The 19,396-nt window shown below is 38.5% G+C and overlaps 1 protein-coding gene across 1 annotated transcript in view; it reads left to right on the forward strand.

The window, feature by feature from the left end:
- wapl (wings apart-like) overlaps window positions 1-19,396 on the forward strand; it is a 292,449-nt gene that overhangs the window by 206,096 nt on the left and 66,957 nt on the right. The window contains exon 11 of the mRNA XM_067150459.2: window positions 11,839-11,938. Within this exon, the coding sequence (XP_067006560.1) occupies window positions 11,839-11,938 (100 nt within the window). The remainder of the gene's footprint in view (window positions 1-11,838; window positions 11,939-19,396) is intronic.

A 19,396-nucleotide genomic window follows, 5' to 3' on the forward strand; every position in this document is an offset into this window, starting at 1 on the left:
GCACAAAAGTCCAGAGAGTGACAAGATATTTCTTTGCAGCAAACCCGTGAAGAAACAAGCTCTTCCAACTGCAGGAAATACATTGGATGACACTTACGAACTTTGTGAACAATAATGTCTTACTGTTGATAAACTTAACCGTAATAGGTATTTTATTTGATTCTGTATTAACTTGTCTAAATCTATTAAAGAAACTATTTAAAATAGTTTATGTTGGGTCCACCTTGTCAATAAACTTGTAATAATTCACTAATGAAGGGAATGCATATTGATCCTGAAATTCTCAATCATTAAAAGTTTATTGACAAGGTGGACCCAACATAAAATATTTTAAATAGTTTCTTTAATAGATTTTAATTATGTCTTAAGAGTCTATATTCCAACAGCAGTCATCAGAAGATCATAAATCCGAGGCTCCTATTGAGAATTCTGAGATTGTGAGAAAAGCTGATGAAGAAGGATAATGAACTTAAAGGACTACAGAGGAAATTAAAAAACAACCCAGAAATTGATCATCTGAAGAGAATAAAGGAAGCAGCTAAAAATAATGATCAAAAGGGCGTTTATCGTTAAGATCAAATCGGTAATTTTTGCAAGACAAAACCTGTGTGATTAAGAAAAAAACAATAAGGCACATAACCAAAAGGTTATGAACTAGCTTTGGATAATTATGCGCTTAAAAAATGCCAAATTATGCACTTTAAAGTACTAAAATATGCAGTAAAATTTTTCAAATATGTATTGAAAACAAACATATATCTGATATCAATTATAGATTTATAAGAAATGAATGTTACACTTTAAAGATTACCCCCCAAAAAAATTACATACTGTACCACAATAAAATGCTCCAGTTTGTCAATGAAATTCAAATGTCTTGCTTACATTTAATCACTGCATGACTTAATAGGTTTTGAAACACAGACTTGCGCCTATTTTCCCTTAAAACGACTTTGTACTCCGAAAACACTCTGTCCACATCACATGCCACAGTTGGAGTGTACTCCAACTTGACAAAATAAGAGACTTCTAGTATGGATGCACTGTGAAATTTGCCTTTGCCTTGGATAACACCAGAAATGCTTTCAAGTTCGAGGAGACCGGAGCTTTTCAGTACTACACTCTGCAGTTTATCCGAGGAAACTTGAATAGTTAGGTTCATTAGGGATCATTCAACTTCAACAATTCCAATACTGTTGTGAAGAGGCAGTCCATTTCTTGCGATTTCTTGATGGCTGAAGGTATGCCATGCAAATTGAAATGAATAAATATAAGTTGCCCACGAACGTCATCTTTGCTCAAAACTTCTTAAGTTTCTTTAGTAGGAGCAACTTCTTCAGAATCGAGGTCTTCAACTATCTTTTTTACTACCTTAAAATAATCTGTATAATAAACAGTAGCTTCGAGCCACGTTCCCCATCTTGTATGAATTGGTGAAGGCGGGACAGCACATCATCACCTGCATCCAAATAGAATTTCGTGCAACTTGGAGCCTTCTACTATGCACCTCTCATCATAATGCAACCAGATCAATTAAAGCTACTCCTTGAGTGGACAAAGTTACAAAGTTATAATGTGTATGAAGAAGTACATGTTCTCTCCAACAATGGCAGCAACCGATACATTTACGTTATTGCTTTTAAGGCACCCTGTTCTTAAACCTTTATCATATATCCCACTATTAGATTTGGGGCCAATGAAAACCAGCCAGATGAGGTAGATTGGGAGAAAATAATCATTTACAAAGAATCGGTGGACTACTATGAGGAAAAGTACAAGCTCGCATCCATCTTATTAATCAGTTTGATGTTAGATGCCTGAGGAACTATACCTACGTTTTTGTTACCTTTTGTGGTAACTTTGGGCTGAGTAGAGATTTCATCTATAACATTGCCATCACCAACCTTAAGAATTCCCTCGTGATCTTCAAGAATCATAATTTTGTACCTCTAATAAATGTTTGATGTGCTTCATTGTAGTTATCTACACTTGTACCTATTCTTACGTAACTTCAATAGATACGGGTGAACGGATTAGGCCTTCATGAGATTGTATGTTCTTCAGGTACTCTTTCCTCTGGACTTTCATAACTTCTAATTTTTAAGGAGTTACTTTGCCAACCTGCAGCAGCTGTGATGAAACTGGATTAAATGTTTAAATCTGACCGGATAAGTGTCTCATCACTAAAAATGAACCTAGTCCTCACTGTTTCAAGATGAGCCACAATTTTGGCATGGTGTAATGCAGTAGGGAATCTTAAGTTACCACTTAAGGTTAATGGAAAATATCCAAGAGTGAACAGAAATATCAATAAGAACACTTATCCTTTCTTCTATAACGTGTTTTGCCCTTAGGCAGGTCTTTGCACACCTGCTCTCCATGCAGTTCTTTCTGCAGCCATCCTCTTAGTTTCTTCGTAATTTCCTGCTATTTTGACACTGTCCACCATCTGGTACCTTCTTTGTCCTCGTATTCTCCTTCCATTTACCGATCCTTCTAGGGCGTACATTAGCAAACACACTCTTCAAGCCAGTGTCCAAGCCAGTTCCTCTTCCTTGTATGGATGGTTTGTAATAACTTCCTCTTTTCTCCAAATCTCTCCAATACCTGAACTTTCTGTACAGTCTTCCAGCTAATACCGTATTTTCTCGCGTAATTAACACACTTTTCTGACAAAAAAATACAGGTGAAGACTTTGGATTCGTAAATTACTGAAGGAATTCAGATATTTAAAAAATTATTTACTATTCATTTATATTTAAAAGGTTCATCAAATATAATATACACACAATTGGATCAACTCATCTTCGGTTATCGTCATTTGGCTCAAAATTCCTACGTGAAGTTTTTCGTGAAAAGTGAAGTAGGGTACATCAGGTAAGTTGGACACATGGATTTGAAGTATCGACACTCCGTTATGAGCTGGCAGTACGCCCTGAAATGAAATAAACATGAACTCATAAAAGTACGATTCATGTAAAAGCATAATAATGAAATACCGGCAATAAAAGAAAACTGTCCAACACGAGAAGGGTCGGGCAGTGAAGGAGGGACCCTGGTAATTTCCCCAAACACCGTTCGTATCCAATCTTGTACAAGTGACGTGTTCATGCACCCTTTTTCTTGGATACAAACGTGGATCCCTTGCGGAAATTTTACTTCAAGCATTGTTTTTCGTTTTAGAACAACATAAGGTGCAAACTTTTTGCCATCACCTGTTATAGCAAGTATATCAGTACATCGCTGTTTTTCGCTTCCGGTAGTGCGCACGATAACACTCGATGCCCCCTTCTTATCGATTGTTCGACTTTGTGGCACATTGAAACTGAATGGCGTCTGACCTGCGGTTCCCATTTGGGAGAGCAAATATTCCTTCACTTCACGCTTCTCAATGACAAATACACAATAAAGGAGAGTACAAATGATCCACCTTATATCAATACAAAATATGTTGCTAATACAAGATCACAACATTTTTATTAGGGACCGGTTTCGATGTCTTTGGACACCATCATCAGCCGCAATAGATCAAATGAACAAATATATATATTAATAATTATCATACAAAATATAGACTGTTAGTAATAAAATGACATTAATTGGATTAAATATACAACATGATGGTGCTTAAAAGTCATTCTTACAAAATTTGCAAGTTAGGGACTTGATGGTCGAATAATAAAATGGAAATGACAAAATATTAACAAATGGTTTAAAAAGTCTTTGTCACTGTGTAATGCCTAAAAGTCTTGAGCATGGCGTGAATAAACACTGGATGAATGTTGAATGTTGACATCTAAAAGTTGACGTAAAACATTGTTCCTCTGTTGATAATATGTAACTTGGTAGTGGCCTGTGTCAGTTTTCATAAGGTAAACAATAAATTATAAAGTATTAAGCAAGTGGAGCGTATTAACGGCATTGATAGAAGTATTGTTGTGAAACCAGAAAGTTCTCGGCCCAATGCGGGACCTTGATGGGCTCCAGCCTTCAGTTCCTCTCTGTTCTCCATCAATTTTTGTTAATGAGACAAAGTCTCTCATAGTGCATTGGCACTGCCTGTGGCTCAAGTACCCTACGCAGTAGCCTCCACGATATGCACTAGCCATGCCTCTTGGTGGGTGTATTATATTTACCAACTGATGAGTCCAATTTAGCACACTGGGGTGAAATGCTAGCAACCAGGAATGAGTTGGCTGGAAAATTTATAATGTCCAGTAACTAGGGACCTGAAAAATTAGCATCTGTTTGTTTCAAAATTAGCATCTATTTACAAAGTTAAAATAATTGCATGGTATTATTAATTTTAACGAATCCAAGTTTATGAAGTGCAATTATTGTCCTTGGTTCACACACAATACAAATTCATTGTTCAAATGAAAGCATTGTCAGTACTTCGGCGTTGCTTTTTTTCAAACTGCATTGTCTGTCTGTAACCACTGTGTTGTAATGAGACAACACACGCTCGCTATCCACATTGTTCGTTGGGGTCCACAGCAACTAAAGACAGTATTTAGCAAATATGCTGAACTCTGTCTGAACTGCAGTTAATGCAAGCATGACATCACATTTTTCACTTTCTTTCATCTGGATTTGAATTGCATGTTTCAGAGAACAATAACCAGACCAGATATTGTTTTGTGAGAGATATGTTACTCCAAACAATTACTCAAGCTCATCTAATTTATCAGTGTTATTCAAAATTATATTTTTTGGATACTAAGCTTGAGAAATTGACACAAAATGCTTATGGTTGGGGTCTTTAGCTATCAATGTGGCTGGCTTGCACTGTGAAGAATGAGCAGCTTTCCCATTGGAAATATCGATTAAAGTCAGCAAGCAGCAATCGATCGGCTACTTTTCTTCATCGATTGTAATGGTGGAAAGATTTATGCATCATGTTTTTAGTATTTCTGACAATTTTGCCAAAGTGTGTTGTTTTCACCAGTAAATTATCACATTTTCGCAGAATTTGCTCCAAAATCGCATATTCATACAAATTTTGCATTTTGGGTCACAACATTTTGTCGCACTTCTATTTATGCGTAAAAATGACTTTTATCCACATTAGAATTACCGTAAGTTTGGATTCACTACAAGATTAAAATTTTGCATGTATCGCAAATTCAATTTTTTTTTTCCCCCTACCAGTAACAGATCATTTATATCATTTATATTGGTATTATAAATTTACTCATTTGAGATAAATATTTCGGTTTCCCTATGGGAATCAACATCTATATCATCTGATGGCCAGCCAGGCATCAATTTTTGGTAGTGATACAAAGTCTCTCATAGTGAATTGGCACTACCGGTGGCTTAAGTAGCCTACGCAGTGGCCTTCACGGTATGCACTAGCCATGCATCTTGGTGGATATGCTATTTAACAACTTATGAGCCCAACTTAGCACACTGGGGCGAAACGCTAGCAACCAGGAATGAGTTAGCTGGGAAATTTATAATGTCCAGTAATGGACGATTTATATTGGTCTAGCAAGCACGTGGGTGATGAGAGCTGTTCTTCTCTCTGGGTTGTCACTGTTCTTGTTATCAAGCAATGTTCCATCATTCCAGGATCAAGTTATAATTTTACGTTCATCTGCCATATTTTGACCGCATGTGGGGTTACCCGCAGGGTGCGGCTGCCCACACAGGCGAAAGGGTGACTTCCGATGTTTAGCCGACATTTTCTAGGTCCTTCCCCATTTGGGGTGGGGAGCGGTGGTCCTAAATAGGCCTGCCCATACACAGACGCAGGACCGAATTCTTGAGTAGCCACCGGGTCTCGTGAAGATGACCATCACACATCTGCCGCCAATGTGCAGGTCCAGACTAGAGACTCCCAGTTTACCTGAAATCTGCCACCACCATCCTTGCCCCATCGCCATTGTACTTGATCGAAGTGAAGGAAATAGCAGGAAAATTGCCACTGGCGTGGATTTGTTTAAGGAGGATCCGGACTTGCCGGGAAGTGACCTTCACACTATGGTCTCGGAGCCATGTCCTGTGGCACATGCGAGATGAGATGTGCAGGGTTAGGCAGAGACATTGCAACGGACTGCCACAGAATCCAGTTATGAATCAGTATCACCTTCACTGCCAGTCTGTCTTGGCGTGACCTCATCTGCCTCCACAACCGTTGGGAACCAAAGTGAGAGGTTCCTCCTCCGCTTGTTTGTCGTTGGGTCTTCAGGTGATGGATTCCAGTGACATTTCCTCCACTGAGGGAACCATCATCCCACCTAAGGGAGCTCATCCACCCGAAGACGTTGGCCCCTTCAGGGAGTCAGGTTATTTACTGCCGTCCAACACTGGGTGTTAGTAGTTTTACAACTGGGTGCCAGACCAGCCAACCCTCCTCCTTTCTCATTCCGGACTTGGGACCGGACAGTGGTGGAGTTGTAGGTTAATTATATCTCCATTTTTGTCATAAATCATACACTTAATTTCTGCGTAAAAAATCAATATGAAAGAAGATATTCTGTTACATGACTGTAGTACATTACTTGCATTATACCTAATAATAATAATTTCGTGTGGCTATTTCTAGCCGGGTGCAGCCCTTGTAAGACAGACCCTCCGTTGAGGGTGCTTATACCTAATAAAAAGCTATTATTGTTGCGACAAAGACAGAGGTGAACATTTTCAGATATATTACACAAATTGCACATAAACATAGAATATTAAAGTCTATTTCTTGCAGTCAGAAGTTTACATGAGCCTTAGACCAGTGATTGGGAACAGCACTGACAAATGGGATAAATATGTTGTTTACAAACCAGTTTGTTGCACTTTATACACGAGGTTGGCGTTTTGTGATCTTTCTTTTTAGGGCATTGCTCACACCGTTCAGCTCGGCGTTTTTCTCTTGGCTGGGTATATATATATATTATAATTTTTTTTTTCATCTACTCCATTCAAAACTGTGTTCAAATGCTGTATTTGTGCTTGAAGTTCTGATGGTAGAGAAGTTAGTGTTGCCTGTTATGTGATATGTTCCTTGGTGAGCTCTAAGGAAATGTCTTTCAAAAATTTTCTTTGATGGAATGCCGAAGTTCCAGCGTTATCGACCTTACAAATGACAAAGGCATTTATTGCAGCAGCAATATCCAAAAATGTCAATGACCAGGGGAAGGACTTTCTGGACATCGTGTATGACCCATACAGCTCTTCATCTGTGTCCACCCCACCCTTAATTTTACTATAAATGGTCATTATCACAGCTTTCTTCTTACCTCTGGTCTCAGGATCTATATCATCACGGTACATAGTGGAGGCACCTAAAACCCCTTTTCCTTTCGGTGGAACGCATGGTGTAAGCGTGACCGAATTTGTGAAAACAAATGAGGACAAAAACAGTTTTCGACCTTTGGAAGATATGATTTCAGGTGGTATTTCAAGTTTCTTTGCCCTTCAAGTACCTACACATGTGGTCCTGTGGTTTTTCAGTAAATAATTTGCCAGTGCCACACTCACGAACCAAGCGTCCATGGTTATGTTTCTCCCAACACATTCAATTGGAAATAATAGCCGCTTCACTATAGCATGTGCGCATCCTGGTGAAATGAACGTTATGGTTGTTTGCCAACATACTTGCTTGCTTACTTACTTACTTTCTCACTCACTCACTCACTCACTCACTCACTCACTCACTCACTCACTCACTCGCTCACTCCTCGGTGCTACAGCCCTTGTAGGGCCTTGGCTTCTCTGACGATTGTAGCCCAGTCTTCACGATCTTCTTCTGCACGCCTCCTCCATCTTCTTATTCCCATCTTTCTTATATCCTCCTCCACATCATCCAGCCATCTTTTCCGGAGTATTCAGGGTTCGTACGTTCCAGGTTGCTATATACATATCATATTTCCGTTTGCATCTTCCATTTCCTCGCGTTGGTCGTTTACCATTATCATCAGTCCGGCTATTCTTGTCTTATGAGTTTCGTAACGAGTTGTTTTTTCCGATATAGGATTGTTAGCCCCATGATCGACCCCCAACCTGGAGGACCAGGTTATCCCTCTTAGTCTGGCCTATCACCTTTGACCTGTCCGGCTTGGGTGGCTTATGCTCCCGCCGGTATAGCTCTCAGGATCACTTAGGCATGCAAGCTCCCACATCACGACAAGATGAAGATACCAGCGTGGGAGTGTTTGCCAACATAAACCTCTAAATTACTTTTGTACATTGTACAAGCCTCATCTAAAAGAATATCCTCGTGCCGTATTTGGCAGTTTTGTTAGGCATATACTGTGCAAAACCTCAGCGACGACGAAAGGCTCTACCTTCTCGTCAGTTGTTGCATATTCAGTTTGTATAAGCATTCTGTATGTTCTGCTTGAATATTTCAGTAACTTCTCATAAGGGTGCAAGTTTGTCAAGTGTCTCTGATCTCTAGAAATAATACTGTCAAATCAAATGCATCATCAGAGAAAAAAAAACCTTTTCCTGGACATTGTTGTAATGAAAATGTCAACGCCACTGCCATCGACGGCCCAAAGATCTTTTGTATTAAGATGCGCTGTTCACAGTATATCGCCATGGTATAGAAGAATTGCCGATTTGTTGGTTTCGTTGGCTCTCTCTTCCTAGAAAATTTGGACCTAACGGTTTCAATGTAAATGTTTGTATGGGTTACAATAAGGGTGACGTGCACCAACCAAGAGTAACTTCTACTTTCGTAGCAAAATACTTTTAAGTCAGCATTTGGCAAATTCCATATGAGTAAATTACTTCTAAATTATTTAATACTTTCAGATACTCCTGGAGTAAATTACTACAAGAGTAAAATGATGAAGAGTACCATCTTGTAGTATATTACTAAAGAAGTAAAAAAAGCACAAATATAGGTTAGACTTGACTCTCATGTTGTGCATGGAGTATGCTAGGATTACTCTTATTGATTAATTACGATATGTACACGTAGAGAAATTAAGGTATGTTTTGGTCTTAGGAAGGAATCCTTTACTTTCCTTCTAAATCTACTTGGGGATCACTTGCAACAACATTCAGGCAGGAATCACCTCTATCTTCCAAATTACAGTTGCTGTGTGCCCTGTAAGTGCTCTGCACCGGAACATTTCGGTTAGTTGCCAGTGATGTTATTAATGTTCATCGCATGACTGCTGGCCATATTTTTTACCACGTGGTTAGAGCACTAGTGGGGTTAAGAGAAAGGTACATAAATATGCCTGCAAATCATGATGAATGTTCGGAAAATAAAAGGAAATTCTTCATCTTGGCAGGTTTCCCACACATCGTGGGTGCAATTGACTGCACGCATATTCGCATTTTGTGCCCTCCTGGTGACAATGGTGCACTTTTCAGAAATAGGACGGGGTATTTTTCTATTAACACACAAATTGTTTTCAATGCAGTTATGAAGATCATGAATATTTTTTGCTGATGGCCTGGTTCTACACACTATGCACAAATTTGGGACAGTAGTGTTGTTGCACTGAACTTTGAGCATGGTTTGAGTAATGGATTGTTAGTAGGAGATCAGGGTTATGCCAGTATAAAATTCTCACGACATCACTCCTAGAATCAAATACACGTGTTGAACACCGGTACAACACTGATCATGCAAAAATCTGCTATGTTGTGGAACACACAGGGTGTAGAAAAAAGAATTCCAAGTCCTTGAAAAGGAAGTGTGCTTCACATCTACAGCATGCAGCAACATGACAGTCTTCCACAACTTTGCTCTGGATGTAGGTGATCTGTATGAAGAAACCACCAGCTGTTTTAATTTTTCCTGTGTGTCCATGGCTTTCTGCTTTTTAGCCTTCAGTTTTAAGTCCTTCCACAGAATTTTAAGTTGCTCTTCACTGTGTTTTCCATCACTTGAAGCATTAAATAATTCTGTCACGGCTTTCCATGCATTTCTTTCCTTATGCAACATCTGAGGTCGTGTTTCTTATGTTGTATCCTTTGCATAGATCTTTATTATCTCTACTGGCAAGCATTTATCGTTTTTTGCTTACACTTTTCCCCTGTTTCCTATCGCACATAACCGTATCCATTTAGATTTCTTGAAGAAAACATGCAAACACAACAACGCTCTGCAAGGAATGAGTGCTACTTCTATAGTAGTAACTATAAGAGTAAATTTCAGCTCTCCAATGTTACTTCCGGAGTAAGTAACTCCCGTAGTAGTTTACTTCTGTAATATGGAATTCTTTACTAGACAGTACTTCCGGAGTAATTTACCCCCAAGATGGTGCACGCCACCCTAAGATTTATTATTCTGTCATCTACCATTAGCCCTTGACAATCAATAGCAAGTCTTTGTATTTCGGGCTAATCCTTTGGAACTTGGCAAATGAATAACAATATTTTGCGCTCTGCTGCTGCCCCTTTGAGGAATGATACAAGTGTGCCACACATTAGTATCCTTCCCCTTATAAACATCCAAATCACATGCATAACGGTGTATCATCTTCATCCACTTCATGTTCAGATTCACTGGAAGGTGTACCTTTGTGTTCTGATGCATAACTGTCTTGTCCGGTATCGCTGCCATAAATCAGAATCGTTACTTCCAACAATTTCATCATCTAGTTCGCCTCCAAGTAAATCACTGATATCTTTATCGGTTAGTCTGTCCATTCTGTAACTTTGCGAATCCATGAGAAAATTAGATCTCGTTGTGAACTTACGCAGGCATGCCTGTGGGTAAAAATTACCCAAGACTGACATCAGCGTACAAACGTATCGACAGTTTGAACAATACTAGAGATACAAAAATAGTAAGCAATCGGTGCAGCATGGGAGAGTCCATTGGTATAGTAGCGAGGGGTGGAAGACAGAATACCCGTTACACCAAGAATCATTCAAATTGAGTTTGCCCTGGGTAAAAAAATACTGAAACGCGCATCCTTGCAGGTTAATGAGATCTCGCTCCCCTCCACTCTAGCATAGAATCTCGACATCTCAATCGCAAAATTTGTGGATAAGAACTAAATAATATTCACATATATAACAAAAAATACAAAGGTATTCTGTGCTAGAATGGACAGAAGGACTTCATTAAGTCAAGTTCCAAATTTCAAGTTTTTAAGGATTTAAACAGGAAATAAGCATAAATGCTTATACATTTTTAAACAATTTTGATTGTGATTTGATAGAATGTTGATGATCTTTTAAAAATGAAAAATGTCATTCTCTTTTAATAAGTTATTTCTTTTTCAGGTATAATTCTGTTACCATGTTTTCTTTTTTCAGATTATAAATTTATTTCTTCAAAATTAGTTCTGCCAGACTGTAGAATCTAATAGGTATAAATTAACTGATTCAAACCTGGAAAGACAAAATGGTGGTGGTGGTGGGGAGAACAACAACAAAAACAACTTTGATTTATTCTTCTCTAGATGAACATTCTAAGCATGTGCCATTGCAAGAGAGATAGTACTGAGCATTGTGCACTGTATGAGTTGTGAAAATATCGTAAATGGGGCATGGACAGGAGGATGACAACTGTTAGTTTTACCCTTCATCCTGTTACCATGCAATACCAGGTTTGGTCTTTTGAACCTGGAGTTCACAGGCAACGAACTTTGCTGTCTTCCTTTAGATTTGACTTCTGCAGCATAAAGGGGCATGTTAAATATCAGAATTTTTGTTATGGTGTTATGACAAACTTTTGTTTTTGTATATTTAGAAAGGCAAGAAAGACAGTCCTTGAAATTCGGTTAGTACTAATTGTTTTTTTGTTAGTTTTCCAAAATTGTATAAATTAATTCAATAAAAAATTTGAGGTTGTTGTGAAAGACTGCGATATTTCTTTTTACTATAAGAATGCACAAATTGGTGTAATGTATATAATTTCTTGTGTTGTAGGCCCTAATTCTTTTGATCAACTTAGTGGAACATAGCACTGCCAATCGGAAGTTGCTGATAGAAACGAAGGCTCCACTAGATCCAGACAGTATTTTCCAACGTAAGTATATCACTTTTAGGTGTGATCTTCTTTCACAACTTGAAAAGTTTATAGTTGGTACCCCTTTAGGTCCTCATAATGTGTGTTGTTCTGGAAACATTTTTGTTCAATTGTACAGGATATTTGCCATATTATACAGTTTCTCAACAACCCTGGGAACCAATGTAAAGGATTCTCCAAATGGTTATATTTCTGGTGAAAGTATTTATAACTTTCAATAGGGTAAAGTTAATGTTCTTGCAGTTGTGAAGTAATTTAATTTTAACTGGTTAGAGTCTGAATATTTTTAGAACAATTATGTCTACTAGAACTGAATATTTTTCAGGTACTCTTTGAGAACTTATAACAATATATTTAGTTCACAAAACTGGTATAACTGCTAAATTCACTGTTATAATTACGATTTGTATGTATCAGTGCACTAAGATACACTAAGATAAATAAAATTTTAGAGTTTTCCCACATGAGATTACCTGGTTAAGAGATTTCGCTGTAGTAAACACTAAAATCCAACACTACAAAACTGTAACTTTGCCCGAAACCACTTATGCTAGCAAAATCTTGTTTCAAATTAAAAATGAAAGAACTGATCAGCTCCTCAAAACTGAAAGAAGAATTATTAGAACTTGCATAAATAAGAAGTACCAGGTTGAAGGAGTCTGGAGAATTCTCCCCAATGAAACTGTCTATCAAGAGATTGACCCAGTTACCAGCACGATGAGGAAGAAAAGAATCCCTTATTTCTTTCACATCTTCCGATTACCAGGAAACAGGATTTTATGACAACTAGTGATGAGAAATCTGGGAACAAAGACAGGAGGGCATTGGATCAAAGAAATTCAAGAGGATCTCAAAACAGTTGGACTCGAAATTACAGATGCAGAGAACAAGAATAAAATTACCACCCTTCTTAAGAAACACAAATTTTCAACTGAAATCATGCACACAAGGCATGTAGAGATTTCAGTCGAATTAAGAATACTGCGATCAGAACGAATAAAGAAGTACTGGGCAGATAAGAAGAATCAAACAATACAACCTTAAAAAAAAAGAGTACATGGAACACTCAAGTGGTCCACTGTAGCCAATAAAGGTAATAGTAATTGTACCGGTGGTACACCTGCCCCATGCATTTAAAATTAACACCTTGTAGAAGGCCATCTATAACAGGAAATAGTTTCAACATTTGTCGGCAGATGTCTCTACTATCAACTTAGATACGCCCTCTGGTGCGAGGATGAACAATTAATTTTTGAAGTAATTTTGTGTGTCAAGGTTTCCTAAACTGAATTGTTTATAGTTTTGTTTCTGTTATGTTATCAACACTTTTATCCCTTCCTGTCAACTTAATATGTTAACCAGTAAGAAAATTTGTACATTTATTTAAGTAACCAATCACTATTTTTGATTGTCCAATGAAAATTGGGGCTGTGTCAGGGTTTTGACCCAGATAAATCTGGAACCTTCCTCTCCGCTATAAAAGCTGGGACATTTCGGGCCATGTTGTCTTTGTGATCGCTCCAGTCAAGAGGTTTAGAGCGTGTTCGTAGCGGAGGCAGGGGGAAGGGCTCCCTCGTCCATCTTTGGGAGGTCCACCAGCTCAAGGTAATGGCAGATTCGGTTTAACAATGTGATAGTCTTTGAAAGCTAGCTCAAGGGGAAGGTTTCAAATTTCTTTCACAATGTAACTTTTATTTTTAATGTGAATTCTCAAACAAGTCTAAAGAACTTAACCAAACTTAGGGAAAAAGAGTGAGGAACCTTCTTCTATTCCCTCGCAGCTTGATATTGAGGTGACTATGATTTTGTAACCTTTAAATTCATCTCTTATTTTTGTATTCTCTCCATCTAGTCACCCCTGTAGTATAGGCTTAGCCTCTGTAACATCGGGCCATAAGCCTGCATAGGGTTTTAGTATTTTCACGTGAATTTCAAGGAGTGCAAGTGTTCACATCCTAACCGTTTGATTTTCGGCCAGTAACTTTAACCTTTTGTTTTTACCGAAGGCCACGTAGTATGGGTACGTATTACCCCTGTTAAATTCTGTTTCATTCTTTTCCTTTTAATGTAAAACAGACCGTTGAGCAAATAAGACGGTGTCTACTGTTTGTTTTTGTTAAATGTAGTTTGTGCCTTTGATAGGCCTGGAATGTGAATGTTTTAGAGAATAGTCTCCTAAAGTGTAAATTTGTAAAGCGAAGATGATAAAATTGGGAGACCCATCTCCTTCACTGTTGGTTGAAAAGAGAAGTAGTGCTTGTGTAAAATTTGTAACTAGGAAGCTTCAAGCTCAAGGTTGTTATATGGTTGTTAGTTGATTATTCCAAATTTTAAATATTGTTACTCAAGATCATGAGCTAGACATTGTACCTGAATTTTGTTATTTGCTTAGCAAGGTGTAAAGTTTGAAAAGAAAGAAAACAAAAAACCAGAAAGAAATATATCACCAATTTTAAAGTTTTAAATTAATCTTCCATCCTTTGTATATCCACCCATTCAGGCCCACACCTTCTTTCACCTCTGTCCACCACGGTATCCCCAGAACAATAATAATAATAAAATCATGTCTACTGCAGGTCGAATTTCCTTACAGTCCATTGAAAACGAAAAATGTAAATATTTTGAAATGATTTTGAACCTGTCTAGACCTCGTTTCACCAAAAATGGGGCAATATAAAATTTTTCTAGTGCTCCAATAATCAATGAGGTTAGGTTTTTTATTTTGAAACATTATAATAATTAGGGAAAATAAACTTTCATTTCATCTACAGATACATCTACCCTCTTATTTCAAGAATCCCCATCAGCCATATCTGTATCACGAGAATACTTGTTCTATTCATTTACGATATGTTCCCAGAAATCATTACCCAAAAACTGACTGAAAATGTCTAATTCTGTAGGATATTCAGACAGCTGTCTGGAAATCAGCGGATTAATTCCTGACTTACCAGTGAAGTTTATTTTTATGGGAGTATTTGGATCGTCTGCCCAAGTCCAGTCACACGATATATCTTCATTCACACACTCACATCATCTTCCTCATTACTTGTACTTTCATGGAAATCAACAACTCTAGGTTCCTTGTCATTCACTTCACTATCACTGTCATTCAATATTTCATTCACCCAATCTGCAAACTCCTCACATTCCATGAACATTTCATCTCGATTACGCCTGGGCGCTGCCATTGCTGTGATGTAAATTTGAACAAGACTGTTACCACTTCTTCAAAAATGTGTTTGCAGAAACTAAATTATCGATGGAACACAATCAATTTCAAGCAAGGAACATACAAAGACTTCAGTTTTCTTGTAGGAAGTAACATAACAGTGCTATTTGTTGATAGAAATAAGAAATACGGTGTTCAAAATGCTGGACGGGCTCTGCCCATCTTTCGACATAATGACAGAGGGAAGTCGTGGATGGGCAGTGCCGTCTTTTGACTCCAATGTGCAATGTTTTGTTTTGTTCCCTTTGCCAACTACATTTATCCTTTGGTTTGAATTTTTAGTAAAGGAAAATAGGATAGAATTTTATTCACAGAGAAATATCAAAAGAATTAACAACGGTATATTCAGCATTGAAACATCTGGCTTGCATGTAATGAGCTGCTGTTGCTCTGTCAGGTTACTCTTTGTGATCCTTGATATGTTAATTTTCTTTCTTTTTCTTTCTTTCTTTCTTTCTTTCTTTCTTTCTTTCTTTCTTTGTGTATATAAATAAGTTAAGTGAAATGATAGTGAAGTGGCTTTTTTTCATGTGAACCATTGACATATGTTTGGACATGAATTCTGGCTGCACTTTTAAAGAGGCGACTACATTAGTGACAGAAACTACCACTTTTCAGAACCAGTATTTTACATATAAAAAAGAGGCTTGAATTTACTAGTAAAATTGGTGCACCAAGTGCAGTGTGTAAAAGCTGTGAAGATATCAAGCAAATACAATTCCTTAACGAACAGTTTGGTAGAAAGTACACAAATTAGTTTTGATAACTACTTGTTAAGTGTCAAGTTGACTTGCCTACACCTCTATATTACCAGATACTGTTCATTGATAAAATTGATACTAAATTAGAAGTGAAAGGAAGAACAGTGTATCATAGTACTAATGATTGTGTTCTGTCCAACTGCGGTTTGAGTCGCATAGTTATCAGCTTGCGTCCAGGAGATATTGTGTTCAAATTCCACTGTCGACAGCCCTGAATATTTTTTTTTGTGCTTTCTCATTTTCACACCAGGCAAAGGGGGCTGTAACTTAAGGCCACAGTTTTCACAACTTGTTTGACGTCGCACCGACACAGATAGGTCTTATGCCAACGATAGAATAGGAAAGGCTGCACACTTATTCTTTATTTCCGCGAGTTTAATAACAATTAAATTAAAATTGGCATCAATATCGAAGAGAACCCATTGAAAATTTGCCAGCAATTCCTGTTCCACGTCTCTAAAATATGGCAATCCACCAGGATCTCGCTTGCCAGCTGTGGTCAACTTCACTGGCTAGCGATGTATAATGAAGACGCGGACGTTGAAATTCAACTAGTTTATTGCGCTGTAGTATGGCCATTCCGCACTTAAGTCTCACATGCTGTGGGAAGTGTACTTACTACCTAATTATTTACTTCCTTGTGTCCATGGTTCATGGTATGGTTTACTGTAGTCATGTCCTAGTTCGTGAACCATGGGCAACGGCTTAGTGGCCTAGCAAGTAATCCAGAGAGTCGCGATATCATTCGCCACGGAATGAGAGTGAGCATCTCGGACATATTCTGAGTCATGGCTCTGCTTGTGCTCAGGGGGTTAGGACGATACAATCCACCGGTGGTCCCTAACCCATTAAAGGAGAGATCATAACTTGGACTGTGTATAAGTAGAGTAGCATCCTGCTTCATGAATTTAGCAAGCTCAGAACACTTTAAGCAAGCCTCAGACCTATGAGTGTAATGGAGTTCCACTCCCACTTGACAGATGAGAGACTCCTTAGAAACAACTTGGCGAACGAAATAGAATTCGATGGGGAGCTATCAGTATTAATGGGGCTTATGGAAGAAAGAAAGTAGAACTGGCTGAGTCAGCAAAGGGGATTCATCTGGATATGCTAGGAGTAAGTGATATTCGGCCAAGGGAAGATAATGAGGAAGAGATAGGAGATTATAAAGTGTACTTGACGGGTGCAAAAAGCGGAAGGGCAGAGTGTAGGGTAGGTCTTTTCATCGGGAATACTACTGCACATAACGTAGTTTCTGTAAGGCACATAAATGAGCGAATAATGTGGGTAGATTTGGCAGTTGGAGGAATTAGGATGAGAATTGTCTCCGTGTATTCACCATGTGAGGGTGCAGGTGAGGATGAAATAGCCAAGTTTTATGAAGCATTGAGTGACTTCGTGGTCAGGGTGAACAGCAAGGATACAATAGTGCTAATGGGCGATTTCAATGCGAGAGTTGGGAATAGAACTGAAGGATACAAGAGGGTGATTGGTAAATGTGGGGAAGATATGGAAGCTAATGGGAATGTGAAGTGTTTGCTAGACTTCTGTGCTAGTTTGGGTTTAGCAGTTACGAATACATTCTTCAAGCATAAGGCTATTCACCGCTACACATGGAGGCTAGGGGTACCAGATCCATAATAGACTATATCTTAACCGACTTTCAATTCAGGAAATCCGTTAGGAATGTATGAGTTTTTTGGGGATTTTTCGATGATACAGACCACTATCTGATCTGTAGTGAACTGAGTATCTCTAGACGTAGGATAGAGAAAGTGAAATCTGTCTGCAAATGAATAAGGGTAGAAAATCTCCAGGACGAGGAAATTAGACAGAAGTACATGGATATGATTAGTGAGAAGTTTCGAACAGTAGACAGTAAGCAGGTTCAGGATATAGAAAGTGAATAGGTGGCATACAGGGATGCTGTAGTAGAAACAGCAAGGGAATGTCTAGGAACAACTGTGTAAAGATGGGAAAAGGCGAACGTCTTGGTGAAATGATGGAGTGAGAGCAGCTTGTAAACGTAAGAAGAAGGCTTATCAGAAATGGCTCCAAACAAGGGCCCAGGCAGACAGGGATTTGTACGTAGATGAAAGAAACAGAGCAAAACAAATAGTTGTTGAATCCAAAAAGGAGTCGTGGAAAGATATTGGTAATAACCTGGAAACCTTTCTCGACAGTAATAAGAAATCTTGGGAAGGGAGGGAAAAAGGAAATGAATTGTGTTTTGAGTAATTCAGGTGTACTCATAATAGATCCCAGGGAATCACTGGAGAGGTGGAGGGAATATTTTGAACATCTTCTCAATGTAAAAGGAAATCATCCTGGTGGTGTTGCAAATAGCCAAGCTCATGGGGAGGAGGAAAATGATGTTGGTGAAATTATGCTTGAGGAAGTGGAAAGGATGGTAAAAAAAAACTCCATGCAGGAATAGATGAAATTAGACTTGAAATGGTGAAGTATAGTGGGAAGGCAAGGATGAAATGGCTTCATAGAGTAGTAAAATTAGCGTGGAGTGTTGGTAAGGTACCTTCAGATTGGGCAAAAGCAGTAATTGCACCTATCTATAAGCAAGGGAACAGGAAGGATTGCAACAACTATCGAGGTATCTCATTGATTGTTTTTTTCTTCTTTTTTTCTTTGCTAGTTGCTTTACGTCGCACCGTCACAGATAGGTCTTATGGCAACTATGGGACAGGAAAGGCTAGGAGTGGGAAGGAAGCGGCCGTGTCCTTGATGAAGGTATAGCCCCAGCATTTGCGTGGTGTGAAAATGGGAAACCACAGAAAACCATTCCCAGGGCTGCCAACAGTGGGGTTCGAACCTACTATCTCCCGAATACTGGATACTCCCGCACTTAAGCGACTGCAGCTATCAAGCTCGGTCATTGATTAGTATACCAGGCAAACTATTCACTGGCATCTTGGAAGGAAGGGTGCGATCAGTCGTTGAGAGGAAGTTGGATGAAAACCAGTGTGGTTTCAGACCACAGAGAGGATGTCAGGATCAGATTCTCAGTATGCGCCAGGTAATTGAAAAATGCTACGAGAGGAATAGGCAGTTGTGTTTATGTTTCATAGATCTAGAGAAAGCATATGACAGGGAACTGAGGGAAAAGATGTTCACTATACTTGGGGGACTATGGAATTAAAGGTAGATTATTAAAATCAATCAAAGGCATTTATGTTGACAATTGGGCTTCAGTGAGAATTGATGGTAGAATGAGTTCTTGGTTCAGGGTACTTACAGGGGTTAGACAAGGCTGTAATCTTTCACCTTTGCTGTTCGTAGTTTACATAGATCATCTACTGAAAGGTATAAAATGTCAGGAGGGATTCAGTTAGGTGGAAATGTAGTAAGCAGTTTGTCCTATGCTGACGACTTGGTTTTAATGGCAGACTGTGCTGAAAGCCTGCAGTCTAATATCTTGGAACCTGAAAATAGGTGCAATGAGTATGGTAT

The sequence above is a fragment of the Anabrus simplex genome, chromosome 1 (genome assembly GCF_040414725.1).
Source record: "Anabrus simplex isolate iqAnaSimp1 chromosome 1, ASM4041472v1, whole genome shotgun sequence".
NCBI classification, from domain to species: domain Eukaryota; kingdom Metazoa; phylum Arthropoda; class Insecta; order Orthoptera; family Tettigoniidae; genus Anabrus; species Anabrus simplex.